We start from the raw sequence: 22361 nt of genomic DNA on the forward strand, positions 1-22361 counted from the left end.
CAGAGCAAACCTGAGATGCTGCAGTGGCATGAGAAATGCTGAGGAAGGGGTTCAGGCAGTGTAACTCAACGGACATTGAGCATCTGGCCAAAAACACACTCCCACTGCACAAGGAGGTACCCACCTTCACATCCATGGGGTCTTGGCTAGAAAAAGAAAGCCAATTTCCAGCAGTGACCGCGGGCAGAGTTAGCCCATGCCCCACGGGACAGAGAGCACAGGAACACGGTGGCCTTGCAGAGCGTTACGTTAGGAGCTGAGACCCAAGCAGGGGGGTGAGATGCACTTCAGGCTGCAGATACACCTACAGGGAACCATCCCTGGTGGCATGAGACCCTCTTCCTGAGATGTCCTTTGCTGCTTCTGGGATGTCCTGTCCCACTCTTGGAATGTTCTGTCCCACTCCTGGGATGTCCTGTCCTGCTCTAAGCTGGGTCAGGTGGGGCTGTGACCAGCTTACCCAGGAACAAAGCCACCCCCAGCCACCCAGGAGCTCTGCACGGATCCCCCTCAACACAATTTGTGACAGGGACAGGAGTACATTAAGATGCAAAAGCCAACCCCGTTCTTCAGAGGAGGGTGAGAAACTGCCCCCACTCTCAGCCCCAACCCCGTTGGCTGGTGGACGGGTGATTTGCTCTGCTCCATGTCCCTTTCACATGCTTTGGCTTTGACTCTTGGACTGTGGCCTTCCTGACCATTTTCTGGGGGTTGTGCCCTGGGAGAATCCCATTTTCTGCCCTCCTTCTCAGAAGACCCCAACCCTCCCACTGAACCCGAGAAGGGTGGTGGGACAGAGGAGAACGCATGTCCAGGGCACTAGACCTTGAGGTTTAATAGTGCCCATAGAGGCAGTACCCATGTCTTAAGTCTAGATCAGATTTTAAAACTCATGTTTCCGACCTCTGGGACATCCCGTGTCAGTGAGTTTCTTGCTTTTGTGTATGCTGCATGGAAAATAAAACCATTGTCTATTTGCAATGTGATGGACTCACTGGTATCTCTCAGTCCTGGCCTTATGCCGTATACTGTCACCTCCCTCCACAGCTGTCCCAGGTCCTCCAGGGCATCCATCAACCCCACATCACATAACGGCCTCAGCATCTCTGATGAATTTTTGCCACCTAACAGCTGTTCTCCCTATTTTAGAGAAGAGACACTGAGGAACAGAGAAGTCCCCTCTCCCACCAGTGTGCCAGAGGCACCCAGGTCCTGCGCTCCTCTCAGGCAGCGGGACCCAGCTCCACGGGGCAGGCTGGGGAGAGCTCTGGTCTCTGCACTGTTGGTGGTCTGGGGCCAGGGAGAGGGATGCTGCACATGGGTTGGGGCAATCCCGAGCACAAACACAGGCTGGGCGATGAGTGGATTGAGAGCAGCCCTGCAGAGAAGGACTTGGGGGTGTTGGTTGACGAGAAGCTCATCATGACCCGGCAATGGGCGCTCGCAGCCCGGAAAACCGATCGTGTCTGGGGCTGCATCAAAAGCAGCATGACCACAGGTCGAGGGAGGGGATTCTGCCCCTCTGCTCCGCTCTGGTGAGACCCCCCCTGCAGTACTGCGTCCAGCTCTGGGGCCCCCAACATCAGAAGGCCATGGACCTGTTGGAGCGAGTCCAGAGGAGGGCCACGAAGATGATCAGAGGGCTGGAGCACCTCTCCTATGAGGACAGGCTGAGAGAGTTGGGGTTGTTCAGCCTGGAGAAGAGAAGGCTCCGGGGAGACCTTACAGCAGCCTTCCAGTACCTAAAGGCGGCTTATAGGAAAGCTGGAGAGGGACTTTTTACAAGGGCAGGTAGTGGTAGGACAAGGGGTAATGGCTTTATACTGAAAGAGGGTAGATTTAGGTTAGATGTAAGGAAGAAGTTCTTCCCTGTGAGGGTGGTGAGGCACTGGCACAGGTTGCCCAGAGCGGTGGTAGATGCCCCATCCCTGGCAGTGTTCAAGGCCAGGTTGGATGGGGCTTGGAGCAACCTGGTCTACTGGAAGGTGTCCCTGCCCATGGCAGGGGGGTTGGAACTCGGTGATCTTCAAGGTCCCTTCCAACCCAAACCATTCTATGATTCTATGCTGCAGAATTCAGGCGTGGCCTGGGTAGCTGGGTTGTGTTCAACAAGCCAGCACTGCCCTGGAACTGGGAGAGCCTGGCTTTCTTGTGGGACCAGTGCTGGAGAAGCCATCCCAACCCCATGACATTACCCCAAGGCAGGATCCACATCCTGCAACTCCTGTCCATTCCCAGCAGATTCAGCAGATGTGCTGTTTGCATTTGGAAAAGGGGGATGGAAAGTAGAAAGCATATTTCCAGCCCTGAAGAAAGCCTTAAAAATGAGCATCCTTAAATTAAAATAAGAATTCTTAAATTTAAAAAAATAATAATAAAATAACCCAGATACTCCTCACACAAAAAAAACCACCCAAAGCTCTGTTCCTGATTTTACAGAAAGCGCTCTTAGACATCATGGGGAAAGCAATGCTGAAGGAGTACTTAAAAGCCAAAGAAACTCCAAACTCCATGGGTCTGCAGGTGCAAGCCCTTCAGAGCACCTTGATTACCCCACACAGCTACTCCTCCCGGGACAGAAACACCTGAACCCTTTGGCAGCAGGTGCCTGCAGGAGGAGGGAGCCCTTTAGCATCATCTACCTGCTATAAAAGGGCCAAGAGGGAGGCAGGCAGAGTGTGTTTTTAGTGAGGTGGTTGTGTTTGTGGTGGGGAGTCCAGGTTGTTCAGAGCCATGGTGAGTAGCTGTGGGGCTTGGGTTTGCTCTCTGACAGCTATGGTTGGTTCTTCCCAGCTCTGCAGGAGGATGGAGCTGGAGGTAGCTTTTCTTTTTGGCAGGGGGTTAGGTGTCTTGCTCTTGGCTGTGGGTTTCCCTGGGGGTGAAAGTGGTTGTGGGCTCTGGAGGAGAACGTGAGCCCTGGAGAAGGGGCTCCTGGGGGTGCAGAGCTTGTGCTTGGGGGTGTCCAGAGCTGGGTTGGCCTTGGAAGCCTGGTGTCCACCTCTTCCTGGCCTGGGGAGGACTACCCTGCTGAGATGCCTTCAGACTTGCCTGTCCCCGTGCGTGAAGATACTTTGAAGGTCTTGCTGGTGGCATCTGATACAAGGCTGAGCTAGGTGCCCATCTGATGCTGCTGTGGAGCTGAGGCAGACCTGGAGCAGGGGATGAAGGTCTGTCTTTGTGGAGACTGGCTCAGCATCCCTGTTCTGGCCCTGGTGTGGGGGATTAAGGCTGTCCTGGGACTGCTTGTGTAGGAAGAGAAATGCAGTGGTGGCTGTGGGCTGATACATTAGAAATCAGTCCTCTGGGCAGGACCCTCTGCTTCAGTGTGGGATGTTGCTGCCCTGTCTCTGTGCTTGGTAAAGTTCTTGTTGTGCCAGGCTTCTTGCATAAAGGTAATTTGGAGTTGCTGTGCTGGGTCTCCAGCCCAGTGTCCTGCCCAGGCCACAGCTAAAAGCAGGTGGTGAGGGCAGGCTAAGCACATCTGAAACTTTTTGATCTTGTAGCTCAGGGATTCCTGAATTGGATATGGTTTTGGGTTGGGTTTTTTCCCCCTAGTAAGCCTCTGTGAAAGTCTCTATTCTGGTCTCTCTGAAACCAAAAGCCTGGCTTTCACAGCCTCCTGTGTCAAGCAGTTCAACAGCTCAACCACACATTCTGCATAAGGACTATTCCCTTTGGTTTAAGCCAAGAGCAGTTGCTTCATGGGGCAACTGCCAGTCTAGTATGGAGAAGATGAAGAATTGGTCACTGCCCATGATTGCCTGGATGCTCTCTAGCTGTCTCCAGCCAGCTGAACCTACATGGCTGTATCTAGTCTAAATGGAGATGAGAAACTGCTCTGACAGTCAATACTTGAAGCCCAAGAGCACAGGCTTCTCCCATCAGAGAGAGGCAGAGGTCTTCTGCTGCTGCCCATCTGGGTGAGGGGAGGCCTGCCTCTACCTCCTTGGGGGGGGCATGGTGGGGGGGGTCTTTGCGCTGCTGTCTAATGCTGGCTGGGCTGAATCATTCCCTCCTCCTCCCAAGCTGAGAGCACCAGGTGAAGTACCTGGGAAGGCTGTCTGTGCCTTGTCTTCTGCTCCAAGGCAGGATCAGCAGAGGAGAGAGGAGAAACCACGAGCAGCTGGACTTGGTGGCCTGCTCCTGGGAACAGGGCTGTTGAGCAATGTATTGATAGTGCTGGGATGCAGAGGGACCTACTGCGGTGCCCTAATCTCTGTATCTGCCTTGGTGGGAGTTTGCAATATCTCTCTGAAGGCCTGATGCTTAGTTGTTGCTCGTTCAGCAGCTCTTGGGAGCCCGCTATGGAGAAAATGTCCTGGCTGCCACCGAGCTGGGCTAATGCTCTTCTTGTCCCTAGGTTGTTGGCCACATGCTCTATAGACACCCTGATGTGCCATCTTTGGTCTAATTCCTCAGTGCACATTCCTAACCTCCTCTTCTCTCCCATCCCCGTGCAGAGGGAGTGTATTTCTGTCCACATTGGCCAGGCTGGTGTCCAGATGGGCAATTCCTGTTGGGAACTGTATTGCCTAGAGCATGGGATTGAGCCAGATGGCATCATCGTCTCTGCATCCTCAGGGCAAGCAGGGTCTTCCTTTGGGACTTTCTTCAGTGAGACAGGATCAGGGAAGCATGTGCCCAGAGCAATATTTGTTGACCTGGAGCCCACTGTCATTGGTAAGTCATGGAAGGTCTCCAAACCTCATGGGGGTGGGGGGAAGATACCTTCTCTGACCTGAAGGGTGGTGTTGGCCACGTAAACTGTTGCTGAGGCTACCAGTGTCCATGTGAAACTGCATCTAAATTAGTGCAAGTAATTTGGTAGACAGTGGATCTTGTGCCAGTGACACTCATGAGACCTCAACTTCCTCCAGATGAGATCAGGACCGGGACCTACCGCACACTCTTCCACCCAGAGCAGCTCATCAGTGGCAAAGAAGATGCTGCCAACAACTATGCTCGGGGCCACTACACCATTGGGAAGGAGACCATCGACTTGGTGGTTGACAGGACTCGTAAAATGGTAACAGCCCTGTGGAGGGTCTTCTGCGTTAGCACTCTTGTTGCTGTTGTCCTGGCCATCAAGAGATGCAAAGCAGATCTTGGTCAGCTTGACCATGCCACTGTGACCTGGAACAACATGATGGGATACATGTGGGTGTATTTCTTGCTGGTTGGGACTTGAGGGGAAAACGAGGGACTAAAGATGCCCCCAGCTTAAGGAGAAAAACAAGAAGTTGTGATTTGTCTAGGCAAGATGGCTTTCTCCTAATGGGTGTAGTGTCTGCTGTGTCAGTCCTGATCCAACATCTCATCCCAAACCATGTCACAGCTCAGCTTCTGGCTACTGTCTTCCCTTAGGCCTCTCCTCCCTTGTGTGGTTGCCCCTGGAGTATAAGGTTTCATGCATGTAGACCCTCAGAAGTGCTGTGATAACGCTAAGATACTCTTGATTTAGGTAGAAACTCTTAGTGGCTTTCAGACTTTTCCTAATCTTCATGACTGCTAGTATCATGAGTCCCTATCTGACCTAACATGTCACTCAGGCCGGGCTTTGCTTCCTGCTAAAAGAGGAGATAATTTAAAAGCAGTGGTGTTTGCTGTGTCTAAAAGATCTCACCTGTTAGAAGTGGAAGGTGTGTGTAAGCAGTAGTTAAAAAAGAAAAGAAGAAAAGGCCTATAAGTTGATGGCTGAATACAGTACTTGAGCTTAATTTAAGTCCAAGGAGACTGGAATACTTCCAACTTGGTCCTTCTAATCTTTTCCTTGGTGTTGCAGACTGAGCAGTGCAGTGGCCTCCAAGGGTTCCTGGTGTTCCACAGCTTCGGGGGAGGCACAGGCTCCGGCTTCACCTCCCTCCTCATGGAACGGCTCTCCGTGGAGTACAGCAAGAAGTCCAAGCTGGAGTTCTCTGTGTACCCAGCCCCGCAGGTCTCCACAGCAGTGGTGGAGCCCTACAACTCCATCCTCACCACCCACACCACCCTGGAGCACTCGGACTGCTCCTTCATGGTGGACAACGAAGCCATCTATGACATCTGCAACCGCAACCTGGACATCGAGCGCCCGACCTACACCAACCTCAACAGGCTGATTGGGCAGATCGTCTCGTCAGTCACCGCCTCTCTGAGATTTAATGGTGCTCTGAATGTTGACCTGACTGAGTTCCAGACCAACTTGGTGCCCTACCCACGGATACACTTCCCACTCACCACCTACGCACCCATCATCTCGGCAGAGAAAGCTTACCACGAGCAGCTGTCAGTGCCGGAGATCACCAATGCTTGCTTTGAGTTCTCCAACCAGATGGTGAAATGTGACCCGCGCCGCGGCAAGTACATGGCCTGCTGCCTGCTGTACCGGGGCGACGTGGTGCCCAAGGATGTGAACGCGGCCATTGCAGCCATTAAAACACGCCGGTCGATCCAGTTTGTGGACTGGTGCCCCACAGGCTTCAAGGTGGGTATCAACTACCAGCCTCCCACGGTGGTGCCTGGGGGAGACCTGGCCAAGGTGCAGCGGGCCGTCTGCATGCTGAGCAACACCACAGCCATTGCGGAGGCGTGGGCCCGCCTGGACCACAAGTTTGACCTGATGTACGCCAAGCGAGCCTTTGTGCACTGGTACGTGGGGGAGGGCATGGAGGAGGGGGAGTTTTCGGAGGCCAGGGAGGACCTGGCTGCCCTGGAGAAGGATTATGAGGAGGTTGGAGGAGACTCAGTAGATGTAGAAGAGTATGATGATGAATAATATTTTACCTGTGGGAAGGCAGGTTGGATGGAGCCGTTCGTATGCTAGTCTTGCAATTCCTTCCAGAGAAGGGAGTCGTGGGCTAGGTCTGAGGAAATGTGACTTGGAAACCCTGCTGCTTGGCCAAAAGCAACTCTTTGGTCAAGATTTGTATATGCACAGTGTTGGCTGAATAAATGGTAACCAGCAAAACATCTTCTCCTGTCTTGATGTGTCACCTAAATGGCTCATGGGGGGCCTTGGTGTGGGGTGGGGGGCGGTGGTGGCTGCAGGGTGGTGGTTCCCATGTTGCCTTGGTCACTGCAGTCCTACCTGTAGGGTTTTCCTGCTTCTAGATGCAGGGGTGAGCCCTGTCAACTGGGCTGGGTGACAGCATGATGCGAGCCATCTGCCCTGGGGTGGAACTGCTGTGTTAAAACAAACATTGGGGTGACAATCCTACTTGGGCACTGGCTGCCCATGGTCTGTCCATTTTCTGAAACAGCTGGCAGTGGGGTTTCTGTGCTGTTCTCTGCTCCAGTGAGTAGCACAGAGTGGGGTCTGGTTTCTCTGGTGTCCTGCTGCAGTACAAAGCCCTGCTAAAGCAATCCGTGTCCCACTGCCAGGGCCAGGCATGCCTGAAAGTCTAACTGGAGTTGAGAATTCAAATACCTTGGCTGTCTGTCGGTCTCCTATAAAAGCACCCAAACCCTGTACTAGCTCTAAGTTCTAAAGCAAGGAGCTGTCTCCGCAATTAGACTTCATCCCTCTTGTGCTGGGTGATGGCTGTTCCCCAGACGTGATTGCTGCAAGAATCCCTGCAAACAGCTAATGAACTGAAAATTGGGGTTTAATTTGATCTCTGCAGATCCCCTGGACTGCAGCAGGTAATTTCCTCACAGGGCACTCTCATCCCAGTAGGTGATGCAAGAAAAGGAGCTGGCTGGGATGTGGTAGGGAAGCTGGATCTGCAGTCAGGCTGTAATTGAAGAGCTGACAATGCTGGCTCTGGGTTGCACTGGAGGAAGATTTAAACAACCTGAGGCAAGGGTGGTGGGGGGTGGTTTTTATTAAAGCCTGTCTCCACTTGCTGGGCTCCTGGGACTGGCAATGTCCCAAGGTCAACAAGGTGGGAGCTCCTGGGGGCTGTCTCACCTCCAGCTGCCCTCTGCCTGGGGGAGCGATACTGGTGGGACTGGCAATGTGATGACTGCAGAAAAGGGAATGAGCTCTCCTGTGCCTCCTTTGAACCTCCTGGCCTCACCAGATGCAGTTTTATGTGCTGGGAAAAGCCTCTCTGTGGAGGGCTGCTGCAGACCCCCGAGTGATGCCCAAACCTCCCTCCAGCAAAGAAGGAGGGGACAGAGCAGAAAAAGTAGCTCGGGCAGGTACACTGCCAGCTCTGCCTTCCCTTTCCTGGGTACTTGGCCAGGAGCTGAGTGAGGGTTGCTTGATTTTTTTTTTGGTGGTGGGAGCTTTTCTTCTGCTCAGCACAGGTGTCCTGGGATAGGGGTTCTGTTCTGGGGTTCATGGTCTGCCCTTCTTGTGGCCCAGTGGCAAAGCAGGTCATCTCACTGCCCATAGGCTGGGTGCTGAGGAGGGAGGCACAGCAGCCAGAGTGGCTGTACCAAGTCTGGTGGCCTGAGGTTGCATCTAGACCATCTCATTTTGTGATACTGGAAAGGCTTAATCTCCATGGACCTGTTGAACACTCTGCATTCTTGGATGGTCGACCTCCTGCTAGCAAAAAGTACTTTTTTTTTTTTTTTTCTTTCTTGTTTTAAATCTTCTGGTGTGCCCAATAGCTCTTGAAGGCAGAGCCGTATGGTGGGAGCTGGTACACAGCTTACCCATGCTGGGAGCGGAGGGAAAGTCTGGCTGTTGGCCCATTTGGGCCATGTGCATCTCTACAGCCGCAGCATGGTCCTGCCCACTGCCCTGACAGCCTTGCAGCTCCATTAGGGCATTTTTGTGAACGCTCATGGCCTTCAGGCTCATCAGCTTGCAATGGCAGCAGGATCCTTTCTACCACATCTGTGTGTAACAGCCCTAAGCTGGCCCAGAAGTGATAATGGAATGAGAGAGTTTATCTCCTAGCCAGATGAAGACCATGTCCCCCTGTACTGAAGACTAATGCCCTTAAGCAGCCTCATTGCCATTGGGCCCAGGAGGACCATGCCCTGCTTCTCCAGAAGCAGCTTTTGGCTTGGATTGGGGCTGTGGGATGGAAGCAAGAGGCAGCAGGTGCCGCTAGATAGCACCAAGGAAGAAAGAACTTGCCCAAGACCTTGTAAGAAGTCAGTGACGGAGCTCTGCGGGCATCTTGAGCCTCCTCCCTGCAGGACAATGATGAACAAATCTGCCCTGACCCCTGTGATCTACCCTTATTGCAGTAATGAAGTACTGAATGAATGGCGGTGAATGGGCTGGAGAGCTGTGGTGGAAACACAGATCCTGCAGGCTGCTCCATGTGTTGCTGTTTAGTGGACCTTTTTTTATGAGACCAGCTTTGCTATTCCAGCACGTGGGTAGGAAAAATGAAGCTGAAACTGTGCAATGAAGTGTGTGCTGTTCTTGGGTGTGAGTCTGTATGATCCACTGTTCATGGAAAAGACAAAGCGTTGCCTATGGTGATCGAGCTGGAGATGCCAACTCCCCAAAAGCCATGGGATCACACTCCCTCCAAGGAAAATCCTTTCCTTCCCTTCCTCACTGTGTTTGTGGGAGGGCAGGAGCAGGTCTGTGCTGACAGACATACTGGAGTAATTGATTTCAGTAATAACTGCTCCAATTACATGAGTCCTCGTGCTGTGCTGATTGCTTTCCAAGCTGCAGGAGCATGTGGCTGCACTCCTGCCCTTGCTCAGCCGTGCTGGGTTGGCTTGTGGCTTCAAGTGGGAGTGATGCTTGCTCCATGTCCACCCCAGGGTGCTGGCACTCACATTTTGGGGGGATCAGTGGTTTCCAGGCCCAGATGTCTGTGGGGAATTGAGCCACCAGGGAAAGGTGGCAGCCTTCCAGACCATGCGTGGAAACTTCCCAGCACATTTACCTGTAGGTGCAGAGACAGAAGGCATCTTTGCTCTTTTAAAAAGCACCTTCGAGCCCTGAACAGTCTCATTTTTGGCAAATGGAGCAGTTACTGTTGCCCTGTGAAGGGTTATTTTCAGTGCTAGGGGCATGGTGTGGGGACAACCAACTGGAAACCCAGGAGGGGGGTTGGCCCTGTCCCCAGGAATCAGGGGGTGGAAAGCGGCCACCTAGGGTGGAGAGGAGACCCGCTCAGCCCCAAAGTCTTTGGGCTGGTCATCTCTGGGGCATCTCAATGGGCTCCATCGCTCTAGCAGAGCTGAGGTGGAGAGGAACCCACTCAGCCCCAAAGTCTTTGGGGCATCTCAATGGGCTCCATCGCTCTAGCAGAGCTGAAGATGAAGGATAGGCCCCATCAGATGAGGCAGAAGCTGGTTACCACCCTCAGAAGGACCAGCCTCAGAAGGTAGTCTGATGCTCGGCCTCCCCAAGAGCAATGGACCATGCCTAACACTTTAGGTCAGGCAATCTCACAGCAGTGAGTTGAGCACAGAGGAGGCTTCAGCCCAACAGGGATCTTCCTAGGGGTCCATCTACTGCCCGTTCATGCTGTCAGTGCCCCAGCTTTTCAGGCTAACTGCAGCCAACAATGAGCTCTGGGCTCCTTCTACCTCCATCTCCCAAGCATAGGACACAGCAACAACCCCCATCGCTCTAACCAGCCCTGGCTGTTCCTCCCCATGCATCACTTTAGGAACATCTCCAGACTCATACCCCCATCAGGGGACAGGGCAGCTGAAGCTGCAGGGCACGGAGGAGGTCTGGGGGAAAGACTGGCTCCTCTTTGAGACAGAGCCCAACACTGAAATAAAGAGTGGATGTGAGGCTATGGTACCCAACAAAGCGTAATGCAACAGACGTAAGCAGGGCACCTAGAGACTCAATTCAGCATGGATCCAGCTGTTCTCCTTTCCCATTGGCTTATGAACACTCCCTCTCCGTATCTTATCAGGGGCATTTCGTTGCTCTTCCTCCTGAGTCACCCCATCACATGGGCCTGGCTCACCTCCCCAGGGCAAACTCCAACCCCAGGCACATGGGGCTGGTTTCACACCCACACCAACTCCTGAGCAAGACCCCCAACCCAGAGCTATAGCACTACCCCAACAACCAGAACTGGCTCAGGCAGCAAACAAGCTTTACCAAAGATGGTGAGGAGACAAAACCCCGTGAGAAAGGTGCTCTTTACCCAGGCACCAATCCCCATTACAGCACTGGTCAAACTGGGGATTCCCTGCCTGCTCCCAGACATGCATCCCCTGGGCTGCTCTTGGAGGTGAGAAGAACAACAACCAACTCCAAACAGACAAGACCCTGCAGGGTATAGGACACTTCCCTCACAGCAATAATTACAGTTGATGATCCTCACAAGTGGCCTACCCAGAACACACCCTTATCGGCACTTGCTGTTCTCCCCAAGACAACATCCATGCAGTAGGGACCTCACCACACAAACACCCTGGTTAAATCCAAAGAACTCAGAGCAAAAAAAAAAAAGTCTTTATTCAAATACAAAAAGACAGTTGCATAGAAGTGTACAGGTGCATTTCTAATTAAAAGGTGCTTTTACAGTAAAAGCCACAGCAAGAATTTGCTATTTCAGCCAAAGCAGGCAGCTTGCAACTTTCCCCTCGACTAGAAACCACGATCCTCTGTCTAGGCAGGATGCATCCCCAACACTAAGTCAGGCACTTATTCAGCTTCACTCATCAATAAACAGCAGTGTGATAAAGCTTGAGACACCCATGCTATAGAAGTGCACTATGAGCACGTAGACTATGCAAGCAGAAAAGGTATAACATGTCAAACGGTAGCACTGAGGTTCAGGACAGTCCTTTGGCACCTCCAGGCACTCAGGACCAGTTTAGCCTGATGACAGAAGGTTTGTATTTCATCCGAGGTTTGACTTCACTAAGAACATACTGCAGTTTGTTAATACTCATCCTCATCAGCCTCATCTTCTTCTCCATCTGCTGAGTCCCTTCCAACCTCCTCATAATCCTTCTCCAGGGCAGCCAGGTCCTCCCTGGCCTCCGAAAACTCCCCCTCCTCCATGCCCTCCCCCACATACCAGTGCACAAAGGCTCGCTTGGCGTACATCAGGTCAAACTTGTGGTCCAGGCGGGCCCACGCCTCCGCAATGGCTGTGGTGTTGCTCAGCATGCAGACGGCCCGCTGCACCTTGGCCAGGTCTCCCCCAGGCACCACCGTGGGAGGCTGGTAGTTGATACCCACCTTGAAGCCTGTGGGGCACCAGTCCACAAACTGGATCGACCGGCGTGTTTTAATGGCTGCAATGGCCGCGTTCACATCCTTGGGCACCACGTCGCCCCGGTACAGCAGGCAGCAGGCCATGTACTTGCCGCGGCGCGGGTCACATTTCACCATCTGGTTGGAGAACTCAAAGCAAGCATTGGTGATCTCCGGCACTGACAGCTGCTCGTGGTAAGCTTTCTCTGCCGAGATGATGGGTGCGTAGGTGGTGAGTGGGAAGTGTATCCGTGGGTAGGGCACCAAGTTGGTCTGGAATTCAATCAGGTCAACATTCAGAGCACCATTAAATCTCAGAGAGGCGGTGACTGACGAGACGATCTGCCCAATCAGCCTGTTGAGGTTGGTGTAGGTCGGGCGCTCGATGTCCAGGTTGCGGTTGCAGATGTCATAGATGGCTTCGTTGTCCACCATGAAGGAGCAGTCCGAGTGCTCCAGGGTGGTGTGGGTGGTGAGGATGGAGTTGTAGGGCTCCACCACTGCTGTGGAGACCTGCGGGGCTGGGTACACAGAGAACTCCAGCTTGGACTTCTTGCTGTACTCCACGGAGAGCCGTTCCATGAGGAGGGAGGTGAAGCCGGAGCCTGTGCCTCCCCCGAAGCTGTGGAACACCAGGAACCCTTGGAGGCCACTGCACTGGTCAGCCTGCAGCAGAATAATGTATATTTACCCCTTTCTGTTAAGGGCAGGAATAACTATCCCAAATAATGCAGCAATAAATTCTGCTTAGAGCACTTACTGGCCAGAGTGCACCCAATCCCTAGAGTGGATTCACTCAGTGTTTCACCCTACTGAGCATCCTAAGTATACATGTGGTAATCAATTGCAGCGTTTCCATGGAGCTACCGTAGGTAGCTCTGTATGGTCGGATGGAAACTCTTGGCAAATTGCTCCATTATCAGCTCAGTGCATACCTCAGCACCCGAGAGGTAGCATGTGAGCCCTAGGAGACATCTCAAAAACATTTCACTGACAAGCATCCACGTACATTGTTACCATCCTGCTTCACTCCTATCAAATGTGGAGTTTGGTCTCCCCAGCCTGGCTACTGCAATTGCACAACCAGGGTGTGGCTTCCCTGTGGTCAAAAGTCCTTCTCTTCTGTCTCTTAGGTTTAGTGTTGTGTCAATTCATACATGTATGATATGCAATAACAGTTGCTTTTAGGGCAGGCATACAGGTTCAGATGGCCCCTTGCTTTACTGAGCCCTAAACCTAATCACAGCAGCAGCCCTTGGAGCTCACATAAAGGGGTTTTTCTTTTAAGAGTTTTACCCCAAACCCAAAGTTTAATTGTATTGTCCGTGGTGTGTTATTTTAAGGGAAAGACTGTCTTTTCTCCTACCATTTTACGAATTCTGCTGAGGACAGTGTCTATAATCTCCTTTCCGATGGTGTAGTGGCCACGGGCATAGTTGTTGGCAGCATCTTCCTTGCCACTGATGAGCTGCTCTGGGTGGAAAAGCGCATGGTAGGTCCCAGTCCTGATCTCATCTACAGAAGGAGAGGCAGTCATGAACAGCAGCACACAGTTACAGGTTCTGGACATTCGTGTGACAGAGTAAAATACATATCAAATCTAGCAGGAGCCCACATGAGATGACGTCATGGCATGGTTAGTTCAGACTGGAAATAGTGGAAGGGGTAAGAATAACCCTGTCCAGGCTAATTTAGCAAGGTCCTACTATACCTCTTCCATATTTGCCCAGCAGCTACCTTGAGATCCTAATGTAATTTGGCTTAAAGAGTTAGGACACTGTCTACTTTTCCAACATTATTGTAGAATTATAGCTACCACATACAATTTGCTCCTCTACTTGTTGCAAAGCATCTTGAGGTGGCTGGAAGCACTACCTCCATCCTCTACTCTACGGCATACTGGAGAAGAGACAGGGTGCCTCCAGTGTTGACATTTCTCCTAGATGTATCTGACCCAGCTTCAGGCACCTTATGAAGACAGGCATTAGGAGCAGTTTCTCTAGGCTCCATGCAGTCAACAAATTTGGAGGCACCTCCAGAGGGTATTTAAACCCACTCAGTCTCAATATTGGATACTTTTCATGTTCTACTGGCTCGCTCACTAGGTTCCCAATTTAATGTCTTAATAAGGTGCCTAAAAATTAAATGGAACTAAACCAAAAGTCTACATTCCTTCCATTAGATGAAATAATGAGGCACACATCCTAGATGGTAAGATAGGAGCAAACACTCAGTAGAAGCCGAGAAGGCAGAAGCAGGTAGATGGATGCAGGTGGTTGGGAGCCATTTCTACCAGTTCCTTGAGCAAAAAAAGAATTTGTTTTCTAGGAGGGTACTCTAAATCAAAGTGCCACAATTGAGTCAAACACCCAGACATCACTAAAGGAGCTGGGGCTGGAAGGGGAAGTAGAAAGCTTGCAGTAGCAAGACACCTAGTTTCCACAGAACCATGAAACATGTAGCACCCAAAGATCTTTCACGGGTAGCATTAAAACCAGATGTACCACATCAGGTCATAGGATGGTGTAATTCAGTCCAGAGCCACTGAGGTTAATAAACCCACGCCACTTTACACCTGCTGAGAATCCTGCTTAAGACAGCAACTCTCTTAAAAGGAGGAATCAACTAAAGACAAGTTGGTGTAGTAAGAGTAATAGGTTTGTCACTCCCAGGTCCATTTAGAAATGCAAACTGTCTCCTTCTGATGGCTGGAGACATTTTACTAGAGCAGAGGAGTGGGAGCTTCTAGGCAATATGGTCAGCAACATAAGCCCCAAGTAAGAAGGGTCAGGAGTCATGGTTGAAGATGCCACAACACCCAACTGCCCCATTATTACCGATGACAGTGGGCTCCAAGTCTATGAACACTGCTCGGGGCACGTGCTTCCCAGATGCTGTCTCACAGAAGAAGGTCTCAAAAGAAGAATCCACTTGTTCGGACTTTGGTTCCACAGGTTTCATCTGCTTGGGGCCAGGAATGGTCCCATCCGCCTGGATCCCATGCTCAAGGCAGTACAGCTCCCAGCAGGCATTGCCCATCTGCACGCCAGCCTGCCCGATGTGGATGGAAATGCACTCCCTCTGGAAGGGGTAAATGGCTCGTTAAGGCGATTTTTAGACATCCTGTGACTTAGCACTAGCCCCCGCAGTTCTCGTTTGAGCCATTTGCTACTGCGGATGATTAGGGAAACAGGCAGCTTCCGCCCACCGCTGGGATTTGGAGCGAGGATCAAACCGTGATCTGCAGGGCAGCTGGACACAGCCGAGCCGCACATACAGCATCCCTAGGAAAGGCTTTCCCAGCCCAGGGGAGGAGGAAGGAAGGAGGTGAGGGGCTTCATGCTGAGCCGGGAAGCAGCTGAGCAGTGCTGGCTCCTCACTCAATGCTCAACTGGCCTTGCCATGGAGTGGAGCAGATGTCAGTCCCCCAGGTCCCAGAGCAATGGGGCATGGGGGACAACAGCTCCAGGCTCCTTGATCCAAAAAAAAAAAAAAAAAAGCTCTGCACCAAACAGGGAGAAGCCAAGCTTGGGAAACCCACAGCAGTCACCCGGGGCCAGAACAAGGGCAGGCTGACACCCGGGGAGAGGCTCGGAGTCCCAATTTAACCAGGTCACCCTCCAGGAGCCTCTAACTAACTCCAAGGCAGTACTGAAGGTACTGGCATCTTCTGGAGACTTTTGATGGTTGCATGCTTCCCTGGGTAATTGGCATCTCTGCTGTTTCCACCACCCCAAGATCAAAGCACTGCTGCAGCAATATGACAGAGCTCCCAAGCGGAGACTCCCAATTACTGCCATGCATGGCATGGGGCAGTGCTGCTTCCCAAGGGATCACCATGAAAGGGAGCTGGTGAATCCCACCTGGCGATGGCAAGCAGTGTGGCTGATCCCATTATTTGTTGCATTGATGGGCAGCTTGGTTCAGGTCTCACCTCATTTCACACCACAACCCAGCCCTACGCAGAGCCGGGGGTCTCCACACATAAGCCCAGCTCCTCTGCTCCAAGTAGCCCACTCTGAGCTGAGCATGACGAATGCCACCCACAGCCCCGTTGTCTCAGGGCTGAGAGGACTCTGTGTGCGCACACCCCTAGGCATAACTGTCCTATAAGCCAGATTCCGTCCCTTGAAAGTCACTACCCCTTCGGTAACGCTAGACAGTCCTGGGCACCAACCACTTTCGGCAGTAGCCATCAGGAGAAGGATGCAATGCAACTTCTCCCCTATTAGTCTCCAAGCATAAATGTGCCAAGACACTTCTCAGCCCTCAAGCGACTCCAATGGCCACCACGTGCCCAGGTCATCCACCGTAAAGCTAGACACCAACTGGATGAATGCTCCTGGTACCGCAGAGGGACACCAACCCCTTTAACCCACAGCTGGCCAAACACCGCTTAATCCCGGTCTGGGCTGAGACCGCCAGTTCTGCTGGGTGTGGAGGCTGGGTTTAAGTCCTCTCTCTCCGAGTTGATATTTGCACTATGTGGGAAATGCTGACTGCCATTTGCCCATCCCTCTCAGCAAGATGGTTGCAATAGCTCCTCGCCACAGTTTGCAAGGGTCAGCGCCACAGCCGCTTCACCAGTGCTAGCTGGGACAGCTGCTCTACTCACTATCCTCTCCCAGCTCACTAGTCCCAGCACCTGCTTCAAGGGAGCACTGGTATGTTCAGCCCAGAGCACAGAGAATGGGAACAAGAAAAAAAAAAAAAAAGAAAGAAAAGAAGAAAAAAAAAAGAGGGGCCTGCTGGAAGGAAGAAAGTGCAGCTTTTTTCTCCAGGTTTCCCCCCCCCCCCGCCTCAAATATGCCAGAAGGTTTTTGAGATCCCAGATCTCCAACATTTGCATCGATATGAACTGCATTTTACAGACTCCAGCTATAGGCAGCCTATTGTTGTCCAGCTGATTTTCCCATTGGAAATACCATGTAAATGTTTAACTGTTTTATAGCCAAGACAGACTCTAGAAGCCAGCAGATAAAAGGAAAAGTTCAAAAGCTGGCTCACTAGGAGTTACTTTGAAGTTTTCTTCCATTTGCAACATGCAAAGGGACACCATCAAATTTTCCAACAAGTTACTCTTTTGCATTCACAATAAGGTGGCACTTGGGTTATTCTTTACATAAAGTTTCAGCAAGATCAGCCAGCACTGTTCAGGGTTGCAGTTTTCAGATCAATCCACTTCAGTTTCACAGCTGCAAACTCTTTAGAGCAAAGATTCAATTAAAAAGCTAGAAGGAAGAGGGACTTTATTCATTTAATATCTAATCCCAAGGGTTTGTAGCAGACAAAGGCAACATGGCAGCTCACTCCCAAAGAAAAAAAACCCTAAAGGTCTCTGCAAGTTGCACTAGTTCCCTGTGTCAGCGCAAGAGTTGAAGTGTTAAACTTTGGGAAAAGGGCCAGCAGCGTCAAAATTTAAACTTTACTCTATCACATAGTTGTGTATCGAGATATGCTGGTTTCCCCAAAAAAGTAAAACCCAACTTGCATTAAAGAGACAGAAACTTTGCAACTCTACAGACCCCACCTCAGGAGCTGCAAACTCAGAGTGAAAAGCAGCAAGAGGCCACTTAAATAGCTCTTCTCCAACCAAGTCCCTCACTTTTCCCTTATAAGGAGCAAACACTGAATCAATAAACCATAAGGTAATCAGCAATTAAACAAAGCTGTTTGGAGTTAACATCCCTGAGAAAAAAGAGAGAAAAAGAGCATTCAAGCTGTTTAGCTCAGTACACTTGCAAAATATACAAACTATATTTTAAGTTTAGACTAATACAAATACAAGGCATGCTCTTACCATGGTGAGACTGGAGGCTTGCTAAGATCTAAGTAAAACAGCTGCTGCCCCTGCCTCTCCCTGCAACTTTATAGCCCAGGAAGGCTTGACTCCACCTGAATATAAAGAAGCTTTCTGCTAGCTTAAAGGAGCAGAGCTCTTTTTCCTTTGCATCCCTAGAAATAGCAAGGGGTAAAATGATCTATTAGTGTCTAGCTGGTGTGATTTCTGTGATTAAACAGCCTTGGGTGCAGTGCAATATGAATTTTTTTCAGGTTTTTTTTGGAAGAGCCTCAACTGGGAGGTGGGGGGGGGAAGTAGATGCCAAAGTTTGGGGTTGGCTAAAAAGAAGGAAACTCTGGGGAAGTTTGTGTGCCCCCATATGATTCACTTTATCCAGCAGAAACAATCTTCCCCTTATCATTATTCAGAGCATTGCCACTGATATCCTGTATCTTGTCTATTTTTAGACACAATTTTTGGTCTTTTTTCTGTATCCCCACTGATCTTCGGGGGAATCTGCTGACTTTTGCACTTCTGGGACATTCAGGTGTAGGCTCAGACCCTCCGTTTGCCTTACCTGCTGGCATTTAGGGTTCATTTTGCCCTCCTGCCAAGAGCGGACATAAGGACTCTGAGCCAGTTTTGGCTCCATCCTGCAAATGAGTAGGTACGTCTTTAAGACTGCTCTGGACCTGCCCTTAAGTCTCAGTAGTGCCTATGTGGTTACTAGCAGCAGGTAGACAAGAGTGGTTAGTGGTAACTTGTTTACTAATTCCCTTATTTACCTCTTCATTCTCCCATTAAAAGGTTCCAAAACCTTCTTGGTTCAGCCATAGTTGTAACAGGTTGACAGCTCTGAGGTTGGGGGAGACAACTGTCACAGACTGTCAGCACAAGCGCAGCCAGGCAGTCAAGGACAGGAGTTTTTCCTCTGTTCAGCATTTGTGAGACCCTCTCTGCTTACTGGGTCCAGTTTGAGCTGACCAGTACAAGATAGACATTGGTATACTGGAGCAAGTCCAGTATAGACTGCTGAGCTGGCCGGATTTGTAGTACAGAGGACAGGGTAAGTGTGGGGCTTGTTGACCCTCGGGAAGGGGACATGTTTCAACTCACCATGAAGGTGGTCAGACATTGGAGCAGAAACGTAAAGATGGGCGAATTATCATCCTTGAATGTATTCAAAACTCACCTGCGCAAGTCCTCAAGCAATCTGTTCTAAGTTAACCTCAATGTATTTTTAGGAGGCAAAATAAACTCTCTCGCCAAGGACTTGTATGCGCCAACCTGATTGTAAGAACATCCCCAGCCAAAGGGTAAATTTCTTTAGAGAAGCTTCATTTCCCTTTGTACTGTCAGCACCGTGTATGGGCTCAGCTGAGCCTGGAGCGTTGCAGCGGTATTCACCCCCCAGCTCCACTGAGGCATGGGGACAAGACTGCAGCCTTGATGAACAAAAAGACATGAGCTGACCTGCAAGAGGAAGGCATCTATGGAAGAGCTCTCTTCCACTGGCATGTTCAGCCCAACCTCTGCCTCTGAAGGCAGATGGGAGCATTGCCTTGTTCCTGCTTGGGGCTATGCCATGGATTTAGGGAATTCAAGCCAAGCAGGTTGGGCACACGGCTATGCCTGTTTTGGAAGTGGAGGAATTCAGCCGTAATTGGGTCAGGCAAGGTTCTTTTGTTAGATATAGCATCATGAAAACACTGCTGTCAGCGTCGTGGCCTCCAAACCTCTGCTGGGAATAAAGGTGGCCTCTGAGTATAGAGAAGCTATTCATTTCTGGCCTAAACCAAGAGCCTCCTGAAATGTGTGCACCAAGCCTGCCGGTCAGACAAGATCTTCTTTCCAAAAGGCATCTGTTCCTCAATGAGAAAAGAGAAAATTAGGAACTCGGACAGTTTAAAGCATGAAGCATTTATTCACTAAATGATGTCCTTTCGGTAAACCCCAAGTCAAGAATTTTGGGGTCTGATTTCTGTTTCTTGGGAAATGAAAAGCAAAGGAGAGAGTTGCTATCGTCTGGTGGTGACAGAGATAACCTGCCTGTGATCTCAGCTCCAAGACATATTTAGAACGGCATCAACCAGAAGGACAGAGACCACCCCCCAGAGGACCTGCTGCGGCAGCTCCCAGCCTTTTTATAGCCAGACCTCACAGCTGTTGCCTCCTTCTTCCCACTCCCGCATCCTAAATATCTCCTCCTCACTCTTCCTGGTCTTCCTACTGCTGTCCCCACCATGTGGTCTGGCACCAGCTGCTGTTCGTCTCTACGGAGCAAATCCATACCCATGAGGATGTGGGTGGTGTCCCAAAACATGCTGGATAAGTGTCCTGAGACAGAGGGGAGAACTGATCTGTGGCCACGCTCTGGGCAAGCACTTGACTCACCAAGCTACTAAGGAACAGAGAAGGTCCTGCTTTTGCCATGCTGCTTTGGAGAACAGCACTTAAATGTCACCCTTCGGACCTATCACTTGCTTTTGTTGTGCCCCCATGTGCCCCCATGGAATCAAAAGATTTTGGCCCTGGAAAGAGAAACTATTTAATTCAATATTAATTGTTGGTGTTGCTGAAGCAGGAAAAAGTGGGGGGAAAAAATCTCACTTTGCTTCAGGGTGAGCCAAATGTGGGAGTTTTCAGTATTTTTGGTTTGTTGGCTGAACTGAAAAAATAGTGATTCATGTAGTTCCAAAATCCACAATTTCAGAAATAATTTGCTCCCAAGTTTAATTGTTCACCTAGTTAAATTTGCTCCCTGTTTCACATGTGAATTTCCCTAGCATCAGCTTCCAGCCACTGGCTCTCATTATGCCTTTTTCTGGGGAGTAAAAGCTGCCAACTTTCCACACCCTCATCCCCCCGAAGGCAGCTGTTGTCTTTTCAAGTGAATTCAGCACTGGCCAAATATGCAGAGCAACAGTCCTAGAGATCTCCATCCTCCACTTCAGCCTGAACTGCCAGATGCCATTCCCCAGCAGGTCTCCATCTGCCTCCGTTGTCCTCCAGAGGCATAAAGCCACTAATATCATTAAAGGGAACTCCCCAGTGACGTGGGCAAACCTGGGCTTATCCCACTTAACACCAGTATCGACCAACAAGCCTCTGATAGGGGAGGAACTTGCCCTGTGCCTGCAGTCCCCAAAGCTCAACCGACTGTGAGCACGTATCTCACAAAGCTGCTGCGACCCTCAGGAGCTTTGGTGGTGTCGTGGTTTAAGCCCAGCCAGCAACTAAGCACCACGCAGCCGCTCTATCACTCACCCCCCCACCCAGTGGGGTGGGGAGAGAATCAGGAAAAAAAAAGTAAAACTCCTGGGTTGAGATAAGAAGAGTTTTATAGGACAGAAAGGAAGAAACTAATAATGATAATAATAACAATAATAAAATTACAATAGTAATAAAAGGATTGGAATATACAAAACAAGTGATGCACAATGCAATTGCTCACCACCTGCTGACCAACGCCCAGTTAGTTCCCAAGCAGCAATCCCTCCCTGCCTAACTCCCCCCAGTTTAGATACTGGACATGACGTCACACGGTATGGAATATCCCTTTGGCCAGTTCGGGTCAGCTGCCCTGGCTGTGTCCCCTCCCAACTTCTTGTGCCCCTCCAGCCTTCTTGCTGGCTGGGCAGGAGAAGCTGAAAAATCCTTGACTTAGGCTAAACATTACTTAGCAACAACTGAAAACATCAGTGTGTTATCAACATTCTTCTCATACTGAACCCAAAACATAACACTATACCAGCTACTAGAAAGAAAATTAACTCTATCCCAGCCGAAACCAGGACAGGTGGCCATCACATGGTGGCCCTGCAAATTTTGCTGTGTGGCCTTCAGCCTCATGTCTGATGAGCAAATAAGGAACGTCCCAAGGGGCACCCACTTATTAATGGGCCAACTAGTCCTCTGGACAACCCCGCTTCTCCTTGTAGGGAGGCCTCAGGCCACTGTTACCCTAATTTAGGTTTGCCAGGGCTGACTTTGAAGCGCTGCTCCTGATAGCGGTTGTCCTTTATCTATCATGCAGTGAGGCCCCAACCTCAGCTCAGGCATCTGTTACTGATAACCAGAGATGATTTACCCAAGCATTAGCCTGCATATCTCTAGCATTTTACTGTTTGTGTTTCTGTCCATGCACGGTTTGTTTTTATACTGCTCCTTCTCTGGCCTTGGCATCAGCCCTTTCTGCTTCGTGCACGTGAAGGATGCAAGCAGGGACAACTCCACTTGTTTTGCTTATGTGGTTTCCTACCCCTCCCTCCAATGTACAGATTTTGCTTCAGCCAGACTCCATCTGCAAACACGTCCTTGCAGTGTAAGACAGTGGAGCAATTTGGATGCGGGGGGATCCATTCAGATACACTCACAAAAAAAGAATTAAACTCGCCACAAAAGTAAATTACTAATATAGTACTGTCAAAAGAAGCATTCGGCATCAGTAGGAACTTTTGGCATTCTCTATTGTAATGCAAAAAGCTACAGCAAAAAGTGATTAAA

General features: G+C 50.6%; 2 protein-coding genes across 2 annotated transcripts; one reads left to right on the plus strand and one right to left on the minus strand.

The window, feature by feature from the left end:
• The first annotated feature begins 4487 nt into the window (after positions 1–4487).
• Positions 4488–6754, plus strand: LOC128143341 (tubulin alpha-3 chain-like). The gene is made up of 3 exons (XM_052790441.1): positions 4488–4680; positions 4878–5026; positions 5783–6754. The coding sequence occupies exons 1-3, from the start codon at positions 4503–4505 to the stop codon at positions 6752–6754; spliced, it is 1299 nt and encodes a 432-aa protein (XP_052646401.1). The 5' UTR covers positions 4488–4502.
• Positions 6755–11354: 4600 nt separating this feature from the next.
• On the minus strand, positions 11355–17922 carry LOC128143324 (tubulin alpha-3 chain). The gene is made up of 4 exons (XM_052790422.1): positions 17874–17922; positions 14911–15154; positions 13440–13588; positions 11355–12739 (listed from the first exon to the last, which is right to left on the minus strand). The coding sequence occupies exons 1-4, from the start codon at positions 17874–17876 to the stop codon at positions 11756–11758; spliced, it is 1380 nt and encodes a 459-aa protein (XP_052646382.1). The 5' UTR covers positions 17877–17922; the 3' UTR covers positions 11355–11755.
• Positions 17923–22361: the final 4439 nt, after the last annotated feature.

The sequence above is a fragment of the Harpia harpyja genome, chromosome 6 (genome assembly GCF_026419915.1).
Source record: "Harpia harpyja isolate bHarHar1 chromosome 6, bHarHar1 primary haplotype, whole genome shotgun sequence".
Classification (NCBI taxonomy): Eukaryota; Metazoa; Chordata; class Aves; order Accipitriformes; family Accipitridae; genus Harpia; species Harpia harpyja.

Excerpts from the sequence above, each read along its gene's own strand:
- LOC128143341 (XM_052790441.1), top strand. The coding sequence starts at position 4,503 with ATGGGCAATTCCTGTTGGGAACTGTATTGCCTAGAGCATGGGATTGAG. Across the intron at positions 4,681-4,877 it reads CCTGGAGCCCACTGTCATTG|ATGAGATCAGGACCGGGACC; the intron begins GTAAGTCATGGA and ends AACTTCCTCCAG. Across the intron at positions 5,027-5,782 it reads TTGACAGGACTCGTAAAATG|ACTGAGCAGTGCAGTGGCCT; the intron begins GTAACAGCCCTG and ends TTGGTGTTGCAG.
- LOC128143324 (XM_052790422.1), bottom strand. Across the intron at positions 13,589-14,910 it reads CTTGGAGCCCACTGTCATCG|ATGAGATCAGGACTGGGACC; the intron begins GTAATAATGGGG and ends CTCCTTCTGTAG. Across the intron at positions 12,740-13,439 it reads TCAGCAGAATTCGTAAAATG|GCTGACCAGTGCAGTGGCCT; the intron begins GTAGGAGAAAAG and ends ATTCTGCTGCAG.